This window comes from Mauremys mutica, chromosome 11 (assembly GCF_020497125.1).
Source record: "Mauremys mutica isolate MM-2020 ecotype Southern chromosome 11, ASM2049712v1, whole genome shotgun sequence".
NCBI classification, from domain to species: domain Eukaryota; kingdom Metazoa; phylum Chordata; order Testudines; family Geoemydidae; genus Mauremys; species Mauremys mutica.
This window is the reverse complement of record NC_059082.1, coordinates 50736529-50754842: the sequence shown is the minus strand read 5'-3', so window position 1 is coordinate 50754842 and position 18314 is coordinate 50736529. Positions and strand designations below refer to the sequence as shown.

Here is an 18314-nt window from a genome sequence, read left to right as displayed (position 1 = left end):
TCCCCCCCAGTACTTTAACAGCCTCGTTAAGTAGCCCTATATCTACCCCTGAGCCCCCTGCCAGTTTTTTATGGTGGTAGAATGTCACTTTTCCTCTTCGCTGTTGGATGAAAGGTGCATACAGACAGGGGAAACTGACTACAAGAAAACAGAAAAGCAGAGTAGTCACAAATGGCAACATTTTCAAGAGCATCTAAGTCCCATTTTCAAAGTGATTTGAGCACTGTGAAACTCAGGGAGATTTAGGTACTCTTGTAAACTTTACCCAAAGCTCTGTCAAACACGCACTCAATTACCTAACTGGAAATACTTTTGTCTCTAATCTTTTCTGTTAATAGTGACCTTGGATGCTACAAATAAGTTACAAACTGTTCAAATGGAATGTGTGATTAAGTTGGTGTCCTAACTTGAACAGCCCCCTGTTGCCCCTCCCCATATTTGGGATGGGGAAGATCCAACACATGTAAATCACAGCCCGGGGCTGTGCCTCTGTGTAGTAGGTGCTGCCATTCCTGTCGTAACTGTGCCAAATAGTTCACCACCTGGAATAATTGTCCACTGAGGGTACAGCGCTCTAATCTTTCTGACCTCTCTCCAGCTTGAATTTCTGCATCTACTGCAGAAAGGCCTTCATGGAAGCTATTCTGTAGTACCTCAGTGTTCTTAGCCTCTGCTCTCACTACATGAATTTAAATTCTTGAGGCAGGGAAGAATGGGGAAGCATCACTGAAACCTGTGTGAGCAGCTTCCCGACAGATGCTGTCAGTGCAGCTCAGACTTCGGGAATTCAGGCAGAGAAAATAAATAGGAAAGAAGTGGTGTGTGTTGATGGCTAACTCAGTTGCTGTCATGTCAGAAGAGTGCGCCTAAGAGACAGGCTAATCTAGTCTGATGCTCACAACTAGTGCTCCTAAGCTTGTTATAAGAGTAGTAGGGAGTAAATAACATTGCAGCAATCATGTGGCTCTTTCACGTATTGGATAGTTTCTAGTCTGGGGAGGAGTCATTCTTTTCAGCACCCTTGTGGATGCCAATAATTAAACTTGTTTCCACAGACACTGTGGAGACTCGACCAGCCACCCTTCACATTGGCTGTAATACACAGAGGTTCAAAGAATGTGCTACATAAATTGTTCCAGACAGCTGTCTGCAGTTCATTTTTAATATGCATTCTAAGATTATTCCATGGGCAGCCTGGATCGGAGTCTCCAAGCTGCAGCCATAACACAATAAAAATATTGCTGAGCTCTGCCTAGTAACAACATTTCTGATCACCCAGTTGATGGTTTAACAGTATTTGGTGGGATACTGGAATTTTTGGCACCTTTTGCTGTTTCTCAGATGCTGGCTGTGCTCTGCCTTACAGCTGGTTAGATCACAGCAGATATATGGGTTGTGTCAATCACTCAACTCAAGCCAAGGTGAGAGGAGGAGGCAAAGGACAACATGTAACTGCTCTGGTTACAGTAAATGCCTTCAGTCCTCCAGTTCAGAGGATTTTTCTATCCAGGTTATATGCGGCTTCCCCTGAACAAGAGAGAATGATAGGTGCTATTCCCAGCCTTCCTTCCCAGCAGCCTTCTAGGGAGAGGGTTGCTAATGAATATCAAACTCCAGACAATCATTAAATAGCATGCACCTGGGTTAAGCTGAGGCCTTTTGCAATCACATAATTTCCTAGTGCCTTGTTTTTCTTTGTTTTCTTGTATTTTTCTCTCTCGAAGAATCTCAAAAGCTTGTTTTCCAAGCCACAATTTGCTCACTTATTAAATACTCAAAACACCATAGCAGAAATAACATGCATTGCATTGGTAGCCAGAATAAACACTCTGTCAAGACTTCATAGATCCTCACTCTTCAATAGGCCCAATCTAGTCATCTCTAGCTAATGCAGTAGCAGCAGTTCTCCCTGGGACTCTGATTTCCCCTGCCATTACAGGACTTTCCTGCCGTCTCCTCTTGGTTATGCAGAAATACCTTTTGGTGGTCGAGTGAAAATCAGCTTTAACTTCAGCACAGTTAAAATGCTTTAAAAATAAATGTGTAAGCACACTGCTTTATTATACAATAACAAATGACCATTCCTTTTTCATTGCATGTATGTGCACATATACATGACATGGACACTTCCACTTAATAGAGAGGGAGAGAGACAAGCACACATTCATTCTTTGTGTTGTATTGGTGATACGTACGCATGCCAAAAAGCCGAGCAGCACTTCATTTTCAAAATGCATCAGAAAATGTGGAATGAGGCAGGCTTAGGAATGCATCAGCCTCCTTCCATCTGAAAACTGAAGATGAGTGAATTGATTGTGCAGGACAGGTAGGAAGGATGATCCACTGGCTAATGTACTGCCTTGGGAGTGAGGAGATCAGGATTCAGTTCCCACCACTTCCTGTGTGATCTTGGACAAGTCACTTAATCTCCCCGTGCCTCAATTTGCTCATCTGCAAAATGGGGTTAATAATAGTCTTTTACCTCTGAGGAGCACTATTAGGTTACAGACCTTTTTTTGGTGAGGTGTATGATGATGAGAACCATATAAGTACCTAGAGTGACAGACTGTACTACTTCTGATTAGCAAATAGTTGCACACTATGGCATTCTTCTATTTTTTAAAGTAACCTAAGAAATTCCATACAGAACATTATTTAGTGCGGTTGTAAGTTGGAAAAGGGAAGCATTCAGTGAAGCAATGTCTAAGTTAGGATTGCCTGTGCAGCTCTATCCCAGGCTCCATTTGCATGTGTGCATAATAGTATGGTTCTGTCACTGTTTTTTGTTCCAAATGAACAGTGACGCTAGTTTCCAAAGCACACCTGCCAAACTCATTGTATGGTCTGTAGGGTATCAGGCATTGGGCAGAACAAAAGATAGGATATTTAAAAAAAAAAAAAAAAAGTGCCTCTTGCAGACAGTAGCATGCATCCTGTGCAGAAAAAAAGAGTATGTGCTTATTCTATCCTAATGCACATACGGGGGAATGGTGACAGAGTGAAGGGTCACAGACAACTTTAACTTTGGTATTTCTTGATTTCACACTTGGCAATCTAAACTCCAGTCCATGTGTGCATGGCATTATAATATAAAGTACTTATGTTGACAGTGGAGGAATACGTACTTCTTTCTTGAAGTCAAAGCAAGTATATAGCCTTGATCTTTCACTCAGCTACTGATAGTTTGGCACAATCTTCCTGGTGATGTATTGCATTGATGCACAATATTCCTCTTTGGGAGCTGCCGTCCAAAATCTCCAGTGCTTAAATATCCCACAGCATATGTCTGGCAGAAAGAGACTCTTGACAAATTAGACCTCATGATTGTTTCTACTGGCTAAGGGAATTTTGTCCACAAGTAAACAAGACAGCTGCATAATGTCTTCTGTCTAATTGGTTTGCAGTTTAATTTTTTTTAAAAAGAAATCCCACTTTCTGCTTCGTTAAGGAAAAGTTTTCTCCTCTTTTGGCTGCCTTGATTTATGAAGAAATCATGGAAAATCTCCCCCCTCCCTCCCAAAAAAACCCAAAAACCAACAACAAACAAACAAACTAACTAAAAACCTGTATGTTTACTTTTTGGGAGCACCTTAATTTTTGTCTTCTCTGTTTTAGTGGATGACTCCATAGAAGGCCACAGAACTGGAGTGATTTTTTTTTTATCCTTACTTGATAGGAACTTTGCAAAATTGTTGAAGAAAATTTTCTTTTCTGCCCCCTCCTCCCTCTCCCCCCTACATACATACACTTTCTTGATCTCACTGCCTGCTATTTATGACTTTAAGAATAATTATCAATCAGGTACTTTAGGCAAAACCTTAAATTTTTAAAAAGTTAACTTTTTCCCACTCAGGTGATGTAAATAATGCAGATGGTGGTGATTTTTAACAACTTTCTCATGACCTTATGCTTTGGCACACTGGGCCTTGGATAGATGTTCACCTTTCTGCAGGCAACAGAAATTCCCCATTAATGGAGACTAATAAAGAGGAGTGGGCAGGCTTTGTAGAGGACAGAAGATGCTATGGATCAGGGCTATTGAACTGTATAGAAAGGGGAATTTAGAGTTGCTTTGCGAGGTATTGAAGAATATAGTAAAAACTGGCCAGGCCCTGGCCCTTCCCCCACCCCACCCCCAAAACACTCTCCATAAGCAAGGAAACCTATTTAAAGGGAAGTCCATTGTGAAAACACATGTTCAGCTGCACCAAGTATATGTTTTCCTTGCGCTATCCACAACTACAGAAGGGAGGTAAATATTGCAACTGCTTTATAAAATGGCTGGCAAATTTTGACTAAACTAGACAATAACAGTGGTACATGGTACAAATACTGACATAGCTAGAATGCCCCAGCAGGCATCACTCCAGTGTAATCCAAACCACATGCTCCGCTCCTGCCCTGGGAGAACAGGAAGGAAAATCCCACCCCCTCCCTATACCGCTTTGTACAATTGACCTGGTGCATTATGGGATTTTGTTTAAAGTATTGGGCATAGAACAAGGATACTGGAAGACTAGGTGGAGTTGCGGTCTGATCTGGTACAGTAAATCCTGTGCTTCTAACTGAATGAAGCACAGATTTTTGTGCAGTAGCACCAGTAACCCCCCTGGTCTGTTGGAATATCCTGTAGGTCAGTTGACTTCTACCAGTCAGTACACTGAAATGTCAGTGCAGTCTTCAAAACTTCACTGCACTGCTTACAGATCCAGGGTGGGGGTGAGGCGAGACTCTTTTCTCACTAAAGGGCAAGTTGTTTTGATTTGAGGCACACCCTTTAACTCCAACCCAAGACCTGACTGTCCTTTGGGGACATCAGCTGCATTTGCTTAGAAGCCTGGCTATGCTATTCCTGCTGCAAGACCTAAATTTTGTGGCCTGGACCTGTTTGTCTTGCACTTACATTGGCCTCTGACCATTTGTATCAGTGCTGGGTTTTTTTCCTTATGATGTAGTTATTTCCAGCTGAGCCTCTGTGTCATAACAATGTTGGTTCATCTGTTCCTACTCTAGTTCCAATCACTATCTTCCATTGTGACTCTTCCTGTGCAACCCAGTTACAATAACAGTAGTAGTGGAGCTGTAGGAGTAGATTACCTTGAACTTCCTGTTTTTCATTCAAATACCCTTGGTGAGAAAGGGGAGAGAGAGAACAAATAAAGTAGAAGCGTTTGAAAGCGCTAGCATCAGGCATTAGCTGCCCTTTAAGAAGAATCTCTGCATCATTTAAACGTCTGCTCACTTTCTGGTAAATGCTTTGAAACCAGAGGTGGTAAAATGTGTGCTTGTAGGGTCAGACACATCGCTTGGTGCTGGGAGTACAGGGAATCCTGGAACTGGACTGATTCAGTAAGAAACACTAATCCAAGTTTTCTCTAATATGTTCCACTGTATTGCTATGGACTCATTGTATAGTAGCTGTCATTAAAAAGGCAAGATTTGCCCAACAGATACCACACAGCAACCATTATAGTTTCCAGATGAAAGAACAGGGCAGGAAATGTGATATTTCAGCTACTAGGCAGTAACTGTTAGCAACTGGCAGCTTTTTGATGGTGATCGTTGTAACTTCAATGGACTACCTGGAGCTAAAAGCAGCATTGTGTAGCTACCTATCTAGGCAATCCATTGCAAGCAGCAGGCTGTTGCAGAACATGAGAACAGTAATTCTGCCCTTTCCTCTGATGAAATAGTTCACGCTTTTATTTTTATTTTTGAAAGAAGGGACAGATTTCTTTAGGATGTGTGTTCTCATCAGCTGTTGGTGACTGGGATGCTTTTAAATGCAACACTGCCTGCGGTTAACCTGAGATTCTTCCCTCTGGGCCATCTTTAGTCTTCCTCGTAAGCTTTATATTCTCTGTTTTGACTCTAATGCTTTTATCTTTTGATGATATATCTTTCACGGCTGGCTTCTTTTCACAATTGCCATCTCCCACCACCAAGACGGCCTTACCGCAACCTAAACATAAACAGGATGTCTTGCAAAGTGTACTCCTTTGGCCCAGATGTGTGGCCTGGTCCTTTGAATCTTCAAAAATAGTTAGAGGTTACTCGGTGTAAATATCCAAAGGGATTGTCAACAAAGTCACCTTCTCTCCCATCACACGCAGTCACATTTATATCTACCACCTTATTTGCTTTCTTTTGTCGCAGCCTCAGGGCAAGGCATGAGCTTAAAAATTGTCTTCCTGTTGAAAACCAAAGGTCCATTCAATGAAGGTTGCTCTGCTCTGACTGCAGGACTGAGGAAGCTTTATGGTGAACTATCAAAAATGAAACTGAGCTGTAAAACTTCTCTAGAGAAGGTAGTATACGCACCATATGACTTATTTAATACTCTCTAGTACAGCAAAGTCTTGCAAAGCCATGCCTGTCTGTCACAGGCATTTATAGTGCCCTCGTCGTCATGGTAGCTAGGTGCCATCAGCAACCAAAAGATCAAGACAGGGAGCCCATTCATAAAACCCGAAAGAGTAACCTAGGGAATGTCCCGATGCCTGATTTGTCCCACGTGGATGCAGCCAGAATAGTGATCTGTCCTGCGTGCACAATGCACAAGTGGCAGTTGTTTGGGAGCTTGCACAGTACCATGTCTTATTTAGTCTAGTCCCTTGCTTTCCTGATTGGTGAATTCACTCAAATGTAAAGTTTTCTCCACCAAAAGAAAGTCTGGACAAAGAGTGAAACCATTCTTGGCAAAATAAGTGCAGGCAGTGTGCTAGATGTGCTGTACTGGTTTAACTTTGTCAGCTTTGTTGCCAACATATCTTCATGTGAAGTTGTTCTGTGTAAAAATGACTCAGTTTCCGCTTCAGATAGTCCATTTAAACATGCTACTGGGCAACTCCTTCCCCCATCCCCCAAACTGCTAGTCTTGTAAACATGCCTCCTGGGCTGGTGTGTCAGTCCACTGTGTTCATCCTTGCTCATATGTCCTCAGTCATGATAAAGACTGCTGTTGGAAGTCAAAATAGGTTTTCATAGCATGAAATTCAGCAGGCTCACATTTGTTTCCATGCAGGGAATTCTCTTGGTGTATGACATCACTAACCGCTGGTCCTTCGATGGGATAGACCGCTGGATAAAGGAAATAGACGAGGTAAGTGTGACACTGCAACTTGTTTAGGATGTGTTCATACAGCATCTATCACAATAAGGCCTGGTGTGACTACAGTAATATAAACACTGCAGCTTCTGGTGCCAGCACAGAAATATCATTGTGCTGTAAAAGTGGCAGGTCTCCTTGGATGCTGAATAGCCTGTTGATGCTGACACCTCTGATTTTACTGAGCCCCACAGATGGCACTTGCTGGAAAGCAGAGATTACAAATATAATCAAAAGAAACAAGGTAGGTGAGGTAATAGGATCTTTTATTGGACCAACTTCTATTGATGGAAGGGACAAGCTTTTGAGTTCACAAAGCTCTTCTTCAGGTCCAGGAAAGGCAACCAGAGTGTCTGTGGGCTTGTCTACACTGAAAACGCTACAGCAGTACAGCTGAAGTGCTTCAGTAAAGATGGTACCTACACTGACGGGAGGGGTTCTGGCACAGGCATAGGTAATCCAGAGTTGGATTCCATAAAGCGGTAGCTAGGTCGATGTGAGAATTCTCCCATCAACCTAATGCTGTGGATTTTTCGCACCCCTGAGAACTGTAGTTATAGTGACCTAATTTCCTAGCGTAGACCAGACCTGGGCTAACTACAGGTTGGGGCAAACTGTTCAGCATAAGGGGTTCACATACACTGTAGAAGGCCACTTAAAATGAAGTGGGCAATTGAGGATTAGCAGGCAGTAGGGTGTGTTACAACTGTTGTAATGAGCCACAAAACCAAGGTCTGATGCAGAGGAGTCGAAATCCCTGCTGTGTCCAGGAGACCTTTGGAGGCAAAGGAGGACTACCCTGTGGAGAGGAAGTACTTGCAATTCCCTAGTCAGAGAAGAAATTAAAGCCTCTCTCTTGCTACCCACTTCTACCAGGCTAAAACTGTGCAGGCAATAGGGAGAAGGATATCCATACAGCTGAGTTGTGGGCCTGTTAACCAAGGAATTTGGGGCAATGTCCTGTAAAATCATGAGCAGAAAGGTCTGAAATGGATTAATCTGTATGAGGAGTCCCTCCTTAGACACCAGCGTTTATATCACAGTGGCCAGTCCTAGCAGAGGCAGTTTCGCTTCCTCACGTGCCTTTGATACTGTAAGCTAAGCAGCCCACTAGTTATAGTCTGTGTTTACTGGTGTGTCAGTGAGTTTGCTGCTCTGTTCTAAAGATGAACCATGGTCTTTTAAAGCATGCTCCAGGTGTCCCCCGGATTTTGGTTGGAAACAGGCTTCACCTAGCCTTCAAGCGACAGGTGCCCACGGAGCAGGCCCGTTCCTACGCTGAGAAGAACTGCATGACATTCTTCGAGGTCAGCCCACTGTGCAACTTCAACGTGACTGAGTCCTTTACGGAGCTGTCCCGCATCGTGCTAATGAGGCATGGCATGGAGAAGATTTGGAGACCTAACAGAGGTGAGTGGAGACCTGCTCTTGCTGTGCTGATGAGGTGCTCTGTGGGCAGAAGAAACTGCCCACGTTGAAGGGGTGGGCGTTTGCCTTCCTGCTCGGAAGAGGCAGTATTTAATAACCATCTGGGGACCTCCAAGCACTTCACAAAGTGCCTCAGTCCCCACCCACCTCTGTGAGCTTGGTAAACGTATCCCTGCTTCACACAGAGAAACTGAGGCACAGAAGGTAAGTAGTGTGCCCACAGTCACAGAATCAGTTGCTATCAGAGCTGGGAATAGAACCCAGGAGACTGGACTCAGTCCCCTGCTCTAACCACTGAGCCATGCTGCTGCTGTGTTTGAGCACAGCTGTGTGACCACTCCGAGTTGTGGTGATTCACTAGCTGAACTCACTTTGTCTGACGTGGCAGCCCACTAGTGCCAGTTCAAGCCAGAGAAGGCTTGAGTAATCCACTCCTGAATTTCCAGTGCTACAGGCCCTTTGTTCCATATACATACTCAGTGAGGTGAGCTTAAAAGAAGAGGCGCCTCAGTTGGCCTGTGGTGCACGGTTGTGTGTGCATGAGCTCAGTCCTTTGATAGGCTGTGGGAGAAGCGGCACTTGGCTGCTGGCTCTACTCCAGGTGAGGCTCGTTCCACTCTTCCAGATGTGGGGCGGGTAACTGCAGTGGAGGTGGCAGGGTTTGTTGGTACGCAGTGCCCTAGGGACAGGGACGGCTCTAGGCACCAGCAAAGCAAGCACCTGCTTGGGGCAGCCCATTTGCAGGGGCGGTAGGAACCAACAGGGGGCTCTGGGAGCTGTAGTTCCTTGGTTAGCTCCTTGCCTATAGAGCCAGCCCTGGAGCAGAGAAAGAACTACATTTCCCAGCATTCCCTTGGCCACTACCAACTGGAAAGGAAGGAGGGGGATCTCATGCGGCAGCATGCTGTGAGTGGAGAGTTGCACTGTGGATGGTAGGGAGACCATATTTTAACATTCAAAAAACAGGACACTCCACGGGGAGGGAAGCCCCACCCTGCCACCATCCACTCCCTCCGACTGCCCCCCACAGAAACCCCAACCCATCCAACCCCGCCCCCTCCCTACTCCCTGTTCCCTGATCACCCCCTCCCGGGACCCTGCCCCTAACTGCCCCCCAGGACCCCACCCCCTATCTAAGTGCCGCTGCTCCTTGTCCCCTGATTGCCCCCTCCCGGGACCCCTGCCCCTAACTGCCCCTTGGGACCCCACCCCCTATCTAAGCCTCCCTTCTCCTTGTCCCCAACTGCCCCCTCCTGAGACCCCCTCCAACTTCCCCCCTAGGACCCCACCCCCTACCTGTCCGCTGACAAACCCCTGGGACTCCCATGCCTATCCAACTGCTGCCTGTCCCCTGACTGCCCCCCTGACCCATCTTAACCCTGCCCCTGACTGCCCCCCCCCCGAACCTCCGCCCCATCCTATCCCTCCTGCTCCCTGTCCCTTGACTGCTCCCCCGGAACCCCCTACCCCTTCTCCAACCCCCCAGCCCCCTTACCATGCCACTCAGACCAGCGTGTCTGGCTCCGCGCAGCGCCAGACACACTGCTGCATATATGCTGCCGTGCTCCCCCGCGGAGCCCACAGCTTCCTCCCACACACACACACAGCACCTGCCTTCCAGATTTGAACACCTCAAAATTCAGGAGTGCTCAAGCTCAGTTTGGGCAGCTGTTACTTCACTTCTCCCAAATCAAATATACTGATCCACTGTAACTTGCTGTAGAAAAAGTAGGATAAAATTGAGCAAGAAATGCTCCCCAGTGGTTATTAGGACTGGAATTGCTATTTTCAACAGCCATTGCCTTTTTTTTGCTTGTTTAAAAGGAAGACAGTGATACTGCATTGACAAATTCCCCATAGAAAGAAAGAGTGGAACAAAAGAATAATAAAGGCACCTCAACTTTTCCTCATTTATGGAGGACAATGAGGATTTAAAACTGAAGTCCTCTGTGCGCTGCAAATATATCCTGAACACCTTTCATAGGCAGGGTCTACAATCTTCGCAAGCTGGGTCCTTGGGCAGACTAAAGATAGGAGTGTGCCCCCGTGTGGCCAGCTGTATGGAAATCCCGCATGAGCTGGGGCTTTCACAAAGCAGTGTCACATGCTTTTTACACTGAATTCATGGAAGTAAGGGCTTTCTCGGAGAGGCTTCGTCTTGCTCTAGCTGTATGGAGCTGGCAGTTCTGCTGGATGATGGGGTCAGAGTTCAGAAGAGCCTGCCCCGGGCTTGTACAGATTGAACAGGTCCCAAACAGGAATGTGCTCTGCCTCGCCCCAGCAAGGCTGTTGCCTTCCTCCAGACCACGTCTGCTCTTTGTATCTTGGAATGGGAAGAAGGGGGCTGTGCAACTCAACTGCCAAACACTTTGCAAATACTGACTAAATGAGGCCTGCAGCACTGTATTGTGGGGGGGGGGGGGGGAAGGATTGATTATTGTGCTGATGGTTTAAACTGAGGCTTGGAGGCAGAACTCAGAACTTGGGAGTCCTGTCTCCTAGTTTCTTGTTTTCACCATCAGATCCGCAGTCTCTAAGGCACTGTATTGCCACCACTAGTTTCTCCCTCCCTAAGAAATGGGTGGTGTACAGTGCAGGCGAGATGTGCATCAGGGAAAGCTCTCTCCCTGGAAGCACCATCTGGGTGTCACTTGCCCTCTGACTGTGCTTGATTCTTTCTCTACCGACAGTGTTCAGCTTACAGGACCTCTGCTGCCGTGCAATAGTCTCCTGCACACCGGTCCACCTCATTGACAAGCTGCCACTGCCTGTCACCATCAAAAGCCACTTGAAATCCTTCTCCATGGCCAATGGAATGAACGCAGTGATGATGCACGGCCGGTCATACTCCTTGGCTAGCAGTGGGGGCGGGAGCAGCAGCAAAGGTAACAGCTTGAAGAGATCCAAATCAATCCGCCCGCCGCAGAGCCCCCCACAGAACTGTTCACGCAACAACTGCAAGATCTCTTAGCAAGACTGTAATGCTGTGCACTCCAAACACACCCACCCACCGATGTACAGATGTTTGCACACGTAACCCTTTTCAATAGGATCCTTTTGAACGTTTCTGGGTCACTTTTTTGATGACATGCATAGCTTTGGGAAACGAGTTCAGCTTAACGTTCAGACCATCATATCGACTGGATTCCACATCACTGGTAAAGGGGACGGTGCCAAGTGAACCTTCAGGAATGCTTTGGGATTTTCCTCAGCCTGGGTGGAAAACTCAGCAGCTGCTGGCATGGGGGAGGGACAAGCTCGTCCAGTCTTGGCAGAGGAGGGGATTTAGCGGAAGATCAAGAGGCTTAGGGGGTGGTCAAGGGAGAATCTGTGCTGCAACTGTAACTCTTGAACTCCCAGATGCGTTGCTGGTGCGATAGTGAACAGTGGACTTCTAAGAATAAACAGGGCATAAGATGATGGCAAATTCTACCTGGACTTTAACCTGCCATTGACAAAAAAGAGGCAAGAGTTGGCCAATTGGGAATCTGAAGGAAGCAGTCCTGCTTGCCTTTCACTTATTTATATAAAAATTATATAGAGAGATCTCACTTTTTTTTTTTTTTTAAGAAGCAGTCAGGGAAAATTTTATGCAGCCATGTAAATAGAAGCATGGGACCTCTGTTTGCAATGCACCAGCTAAGGGGGAGGAAGAGAGAGGAGGATTTTAAGGTGAATATCTACAAACACTTCGGGGGATTGTACAAACAGGATTGCTCTGGGTTTGTTTGTTTTAAATACTATCTATGCGAAAGGAGAGAGCGATCTGTATGCTACACTCGGGATCCTTCCTTTTCTGAACATTCCTGGTAACAAGGGTGAGGGCCTAGGAGGGGGCTGGGATTTAAATGTAATGGTGGGGGGGACAGAGGCTGATTGTACTCTCACTTAAACCAAAACCCAAATAGAGTTGCAGCTGTGAGGCTGCAGTGGCCTGCAGGAGCCTGGAGGCAAAGGTTCAGTCAGACCAAATATTAGAGACCCAAAAGTCAGCTGGTACCAGGTTTATTTTTCCCATGACAGGCAGCATCTTCTCATGTGAGGTTTGTTGATCAGTGCTGGCCTTGAGGAGCTGCAGGCATAGAAGTAAAACACTTCTGCTGGGCCTGCAGTGGAGAGAAACATGCAGCTTGATCACAAGCTACTCTTCTGGGGTCACTGTTCCTTCCCCCATCCTCCCCAGTACTGCTGTTTATCCCTCCCATTCTTCTGGGCCATAAGGTCAACCCCCTAATAGGCACGGAGACTTTGAGCAGGCCCTGAATCCAGGGTCCTTTCTGCACCTGTAAATACCCACTTCACCTTTCCAAGGAACATCTAATCTTCTAGCATTGCCCATGGCTCCTCTTCTAGATGGAGGCAGGAGAAGGGAGAACACACTTCACACTGGAGTGTGGCATATTAGAACTGATCAGGACTGGAGCACTAGTAGCCATTCTAAGTGGTATTAAAATGCAGCCTTGCTAGTCTGGAGTTTTCCTGCATTGGATGACCAAGCAAAGCTATCTTGCTTTGCCCTCAGACAGCCATGATTGCTGTTCAGTGGCAGGAAAACATGAAGGCAAATGCACTGGCTTGTTTTTATTGTCACCTAGGTTTTCACAGCTTCTAGAGCAAGCAATCTCTCTAGTTGGCAATGTGCTTGGGATAGGCATGTGATGTTAGAGAAATCCCATCTAGGACAATAGCAGCAGCTTCCATTACTTAGTCCCATAGCAGTAGGACTTTTAACTTTCCACTAGGGCTTCCAGCAGAGGTAGTGCTTAGTCCTTGTTAAGCTAGAGAGGCTGATTACAGTTCGATGCAAGTTCAGTCATAGGTGAGTGAGACCAAGACCTGGTGGCAGGCTCTTGTAGGCCACCAGGACGTGTAGTTTTTCTGTGGCTTTCAGGATCATCTAACTATATGAACTGCTTTTGGTTGCTCTGTTGTGCCTCCACTATACCTCCCTCTTTATTGGGAAACTAAAACTGGCACATGTCTGCTCTAAGATGCTGGTGCTCTACTGTTACCGCCTGTCTCCCATTAGCAGCAGTTCCCCAAGGCCAGGCTCACCCTAAAGCAGCTTGTTACGTGGGCAGGATGAAGCTGTTGCGTTTCCTGCACGGCTGACCACCCACTCTGTTCAAGCAGCAACTAAAAGAGGACGGGTGGCAGGGAAATGGCACAGCCCCTTCCCACAGCAGCACTCCCTGCTGTGCCTTTCCCTTCCTTCCCTGACAGGGTCTGGAGACGAAGGAGTTTCTGCACACTCTCAAACCCCAGAGGACAGATTTCACAGATAGCCCAGCTGCAGGGCTATAAACCAGGCCACCAACGAAGCTCAAATGAGGGAGAAGGAGAAAATAAACCGAGGGCTAGGAGTGTCTTGTGGCCGTGATTCAGACCAAGAACTAAAGCTGTAGTCCAGTTCAGTGCTGTCGCGGGGAAGCCAGGGGATTTCTAGAACCTGTCAGCAGCACTACACCCACTGCTCCATGTCACTCAACAGGGAGCAGAAGCAGCCAGGCAGCCTGGGATATATGGCTAACAGGTGATGGGAGGCAGAACACACCCCTATCCCAGTGTAAAACCCCCTTTGAATTTGGTTTCCGTTAGACAGTTAGTTGTGGCAGCCCCTCAGCAGCCTGTAACTCACCTATGTTGCCTCTTCCATATCTAATATCTGGTACACGCAGCTGGTGTGGGGAGGAGATGGAAGATTCCATTCTGCATGTCTAGAAACTCTTCCAACTACCTGTGGATGGTTTATCCCCTACAAATAAACCCTCTCCCATCTCTTCTCCCACCGTACATTTTCCCCTGTACAATCTCAGCAAATCCTGTCCAAAGGAAAGATTCATTGATCTGGAATGTCTGCTGATCAAAACTGAACTCATCTTGTTTTCTCCATTTGAAAAGAAAGTGGTTCTCGCATCTGATATCAACACTAGTCTTTAGCTGCTGTCTGACACTCGGACCATTCCAATGTTATTTTGGACTCTTTCTTTTATTCCTTTGTACAGTCAATGTTGTTCAACTGATATACATGTTTTGTTTTATATAAATTAAAGTCTTTTGTTGTTTTAAACTACCAGGCGGGATCTGGACAATCATATCAGTTTCAAGTGGGGCTGCGGTTTTAGCAGGTCTTTAAGCTGTTTTTTCTGGGGTTGCTCAAGAATGGGGGTGGGATGTGGCAGGGCTCATGGTGATTGGGAACTTGCCGAAGCGGGGCCCTTATACCAGTGTTCCCAGGATTGCCCTTACCAGCCATTCAAAAATCATGAGATTTGGTTTACAGATGATGAGATTTCAATTCACATTTGGTTCTATTCTTTGTCTTTTGGTCTTTTGAACCTTTACGAGTCATTTTTCAAACGTGTCTAGTCTCCAAAACTTGTTTTTAATGTTTAAAGAAAAACATTGAAAAACATTGATTCTCCTGAGACTTGTGAGAAAATCACAACAGTTCGCAACGCAGGTGTGTAAACCCCCCATCAAGCCCACATAAGCTCTGACTCATGTTGGTTACAAGTGGTGTAAAACTCACCCTGTGCAGCTACATCAGTTGCTGGCCACCAGAGCTTCAATTCCAGGTAGGGCTCTTCTTCTGCTTTGTTAGATCTGGGGTAACTACTCCGATAGCTGTAATGGAACTATCCAAATTGGAGTAAGCTGCTAATGAAATTGATATAAAGATGGTTTCAAAGTGAATTTTGAAAGCAAGCTATAAACAAAGGGGAGGCGCTGTCTTGTGACTTCATAGTTTGCCTCACTTTCTGTTTTTGTGTGACGATGGCAAATATTGCAGTCACTACGCTCCAGAGTGAACAGGGGCAATCAGAGAGATGGGGTCACATAGCATGCTGAGACCCCCAGCTAGAAGAATGGCCTGTATGGTCATCACTGGGGATAAGGCTCTTAGATCCCAGAGAAGCAGTCACTTTTGGGAAGAGGGACAGCTTCTCTTGGCCTAATTCTCTTCTCATTCACCCCCTAAGGAAGCGGGGGACACTGGCCCTCCTTTTGACCTGCCTCTTCTCCTCTTCCCCCCCCCCCCCCCCATTATATCTCCACTCTGAACCCGGCTGGCCAGGCTTGTTTTAGCAGCTTAGTGCTTGCTAGGGGAGGGAAATCAGATAGCGGCTGAAGCATGGAAAAACCCCATAATGAGGTAAAAGCCTGGTCAGGGAAGAGTGAGCAAACATGCCTCTTGTTTTTCAGGCAGGTTCGAAGTACCCTGTGCAGTCTCACCCCAGGAGCCTAAACAAAGGACTTGTGTGATTTCAGGTGGGGAAGGATCAGCAGGAGTCAGTGACTCTCCAGCAGCAGGTTCTGTTTTCATGCAGATGTCCTTGTTCGGAAAGAACAAGGCAAGAAAACTGCTCAGGACAAATTGATTAACACTGTGCCCCGCTAGCCTTTTTCTGCCCGAGTTCGAATGACTCACAAACAGCTCCTTGAGCCTCACCCCCCACGGAGAAGTAGGCAGGAGGAGCATGTTGCACTGGGATCACTTTACTAGTTTCCCAACTCTTGTGAGAGCTGGTGGTTTTCTGAAAGCCCCAGCTCCTGGAGTCATGTCACTAGGTAAGAAATGGTTTTCATTTAAACAAACAAATCTAGCTGGAAGCGACTGGCACTGAAGCCAGGCTGCTTCCCAAAGAGGGGTGGTTTGTCAGCCACTGTGAGTAAGTGGTTTAACATTGCCAACAGCAAGAATGAGTGATCTAGTGGCGCAGTGCCACAGGCGGGCATGGCATGCTCCAGAAAACACCATGCTAGGCTCTGCAGAGCTACACGTGCTGCTGTTTAGTATGTGCTTGGCTGTGCTGCTGAATCAAGGCCTTAGTCCCATCGATGTCATAAGTATCTGCTTTGCTGAATCCAGACATGAGCCCCTGAGCTGCAGGCTTGGTCGGAGCTGCTGCTTCTGCTGCTAGCCCAGAGGAAGAGTTCCCCTGGCCTGGAGTGTTAGGCTCTGCTGCTCTTCTCAGTGGCTGGGGGTTAGTTTGTTGCTCTGTCTTTGAGGTCAGGCATCTCTGCTCCTGTCTCCTGGGCCAAAAGGTCATGACAGAAGTCACTGGAGCCCTCAGATCAAACAAGAGAGGAAATAGCTCCTGGGTCTGGGGGCCTCTCCTGGGCTTGCCTGATGCATGTGAAACAAAGGTTCTTGTCAGCCCTTTATCCTCCCTGTTTGCTTTTGATCTTTGTGACCTGCGCGAGACATCTCAAGAGTGCGTGTGAAACAGGGCTGCCTTGGGAGACTCTCCTGGCCAGGGCGCTGGGGCTGCACTATTTAGCCAGTTGGGCTGCTGAGAGCCAGTGCTGCGCTCCCGTGCCTGGACCTGCCTGAAACAGTCTGCAGCAAACTCCCAGCTTCCTTTCCTTGCTGTTACTAGTGAGCAGATGATGGGGGAGCAGAACTCAGGTGGTGATGCCTTTTTCCCCATTCAGAAATACCCCCGGTGGTTGTGCTGCCCTCTAGCTGGGATTGTGTGCTGCAGCCCTCAGTGTGGTGCCCGCTTGAGCTGGGAGCCACTGTCCCGCCACCTGCTCCCCCTCGTGCTCGGTGGCTCTCTGTAAGAGCAGTGGCCTCAGTAAGGATTAACCCTTTGCGCTTAGCGCCTCTGTTTGCAAAGCGCTCTGCAGATGCTAATTGCAGGTCACCCTTCTCCAACTGGGGAAGACAGGGCCCAGAGAGAAGTGGTGCAGACCTGGGCTGTCAGCCCTGTGCTCTGACTGCGGGATTTGTTGGCTGCCCTTACTATGGACGTGTGGATGGAGGTGCCAAGGCCACGTCTCTCTCACACACTGGACTGTTAGTCCAGCAGCAGCACCGAGACATGGCGCTCACAGGCTAGAAGTGGTGCAGACATGCAGAGAAGAGTCCCTGATGAGCTCCCAGCCTAGGCTGGAGGCAGCCTGTGAGCTAGCGATGCCAGTATCTGACTGGGAGCCAGGAGATCTGGGTTCTAGTCCCAGTTCTGCCACTGACCTGTGACCTTGGGCAAGTCAATTCCTCTTCTGTGCCTCTTGTCCACAGAGATTGTGAGCCCTTGGGGACAGAACTGTCTCCTGCTGTGTGTTTGGTGCAGGGCCCAGCACAGTGGGACAACAACCAGGGTCAGATAGTGCTGAGATACAAATCAGGTAAAGAAAATGCAGTGGGTGGATGCAACAGACCCGAAGTGTGGGGCAGGGCTAAGGTATCAGTAAAGCGAGCAAGTCTATGGACTAAGGGCAGAGATCTTGGCTACCCAGCCCTGCTTAGCAGGACCTGTGACGCTTTCCAAGGTTAAACGAGCTGGATTATATGGCTGCTGGCAGCATTCCCATGTACTGTGCTTAACTTCCCAGTGACAGCGTTTCTGCTGGTTCCTGCTGGGGTTCCCCATCGGGCCTCTATTAACACATGGTGAGGTCACTCTTTGTCTTTGACTGCAGCTGCTCTGTCAGTGATCTGGGGGTGTCATGGGCTGCCTGTGGAAGGAGACCATGGGCAGTTGTGGACAGGTCAGTTGCTGCAGTGTCCATGTTGCACCCCTGGGCACATCAGTGCATCAAGGATAGGGTGTAGCTGAGATGCTGTGGGACAGGAGAGGAGAGAGGGGGAAGCCAGGAGCTTGGCAGGACTGGGGCAGGTGTAGCTCATGGCAAGAAGCTGCTGCTGATTATTGAATCAAAACCAGCTCAGCCCCGTGCAGCCGGCATTTCCCTGCATCTCCCAGCTTCCTGATCAGACAGATGAGGGAGACCCCAGCGTGTGGCACAGCCCTGAGCCCCCCTTGGGTCG

General features: G+C 47.4%; 1 protein-coding gene across 2 annotated transcripts in view; it reads left to right on the top strand.

Annotated features, from left to right (window-relative positions):
- RAB40C (RAB40C, member RAS oncogene family) overlaps positions 1–14587 on the top strand; it is a 65569-nt gene extending 50982 nt beyond the window's left edge. For both annotated transcript variants that reach the window (XM_044980687.1, XM_044980686.1), the window contains exons 5-7: positions 7025–7102; positions 8296–8518; positions 11227–14587. In XM_044980687.1, coding sequence (XP_044836622.1) covers positions 7025–7102; positions 8296–8518; positions 11227–11507 — 582 coding nt within the window. In that variant the 3' untranslated portion in view covers positions 11508–14587. The remainder of the gene's footprint in view (positions 1–7024; positions 7103–8295; positions 8519–11226) is intronic.
- The last annotated feature ends 3727 nt before the right edge of the window (positions 14588–18314 follow it).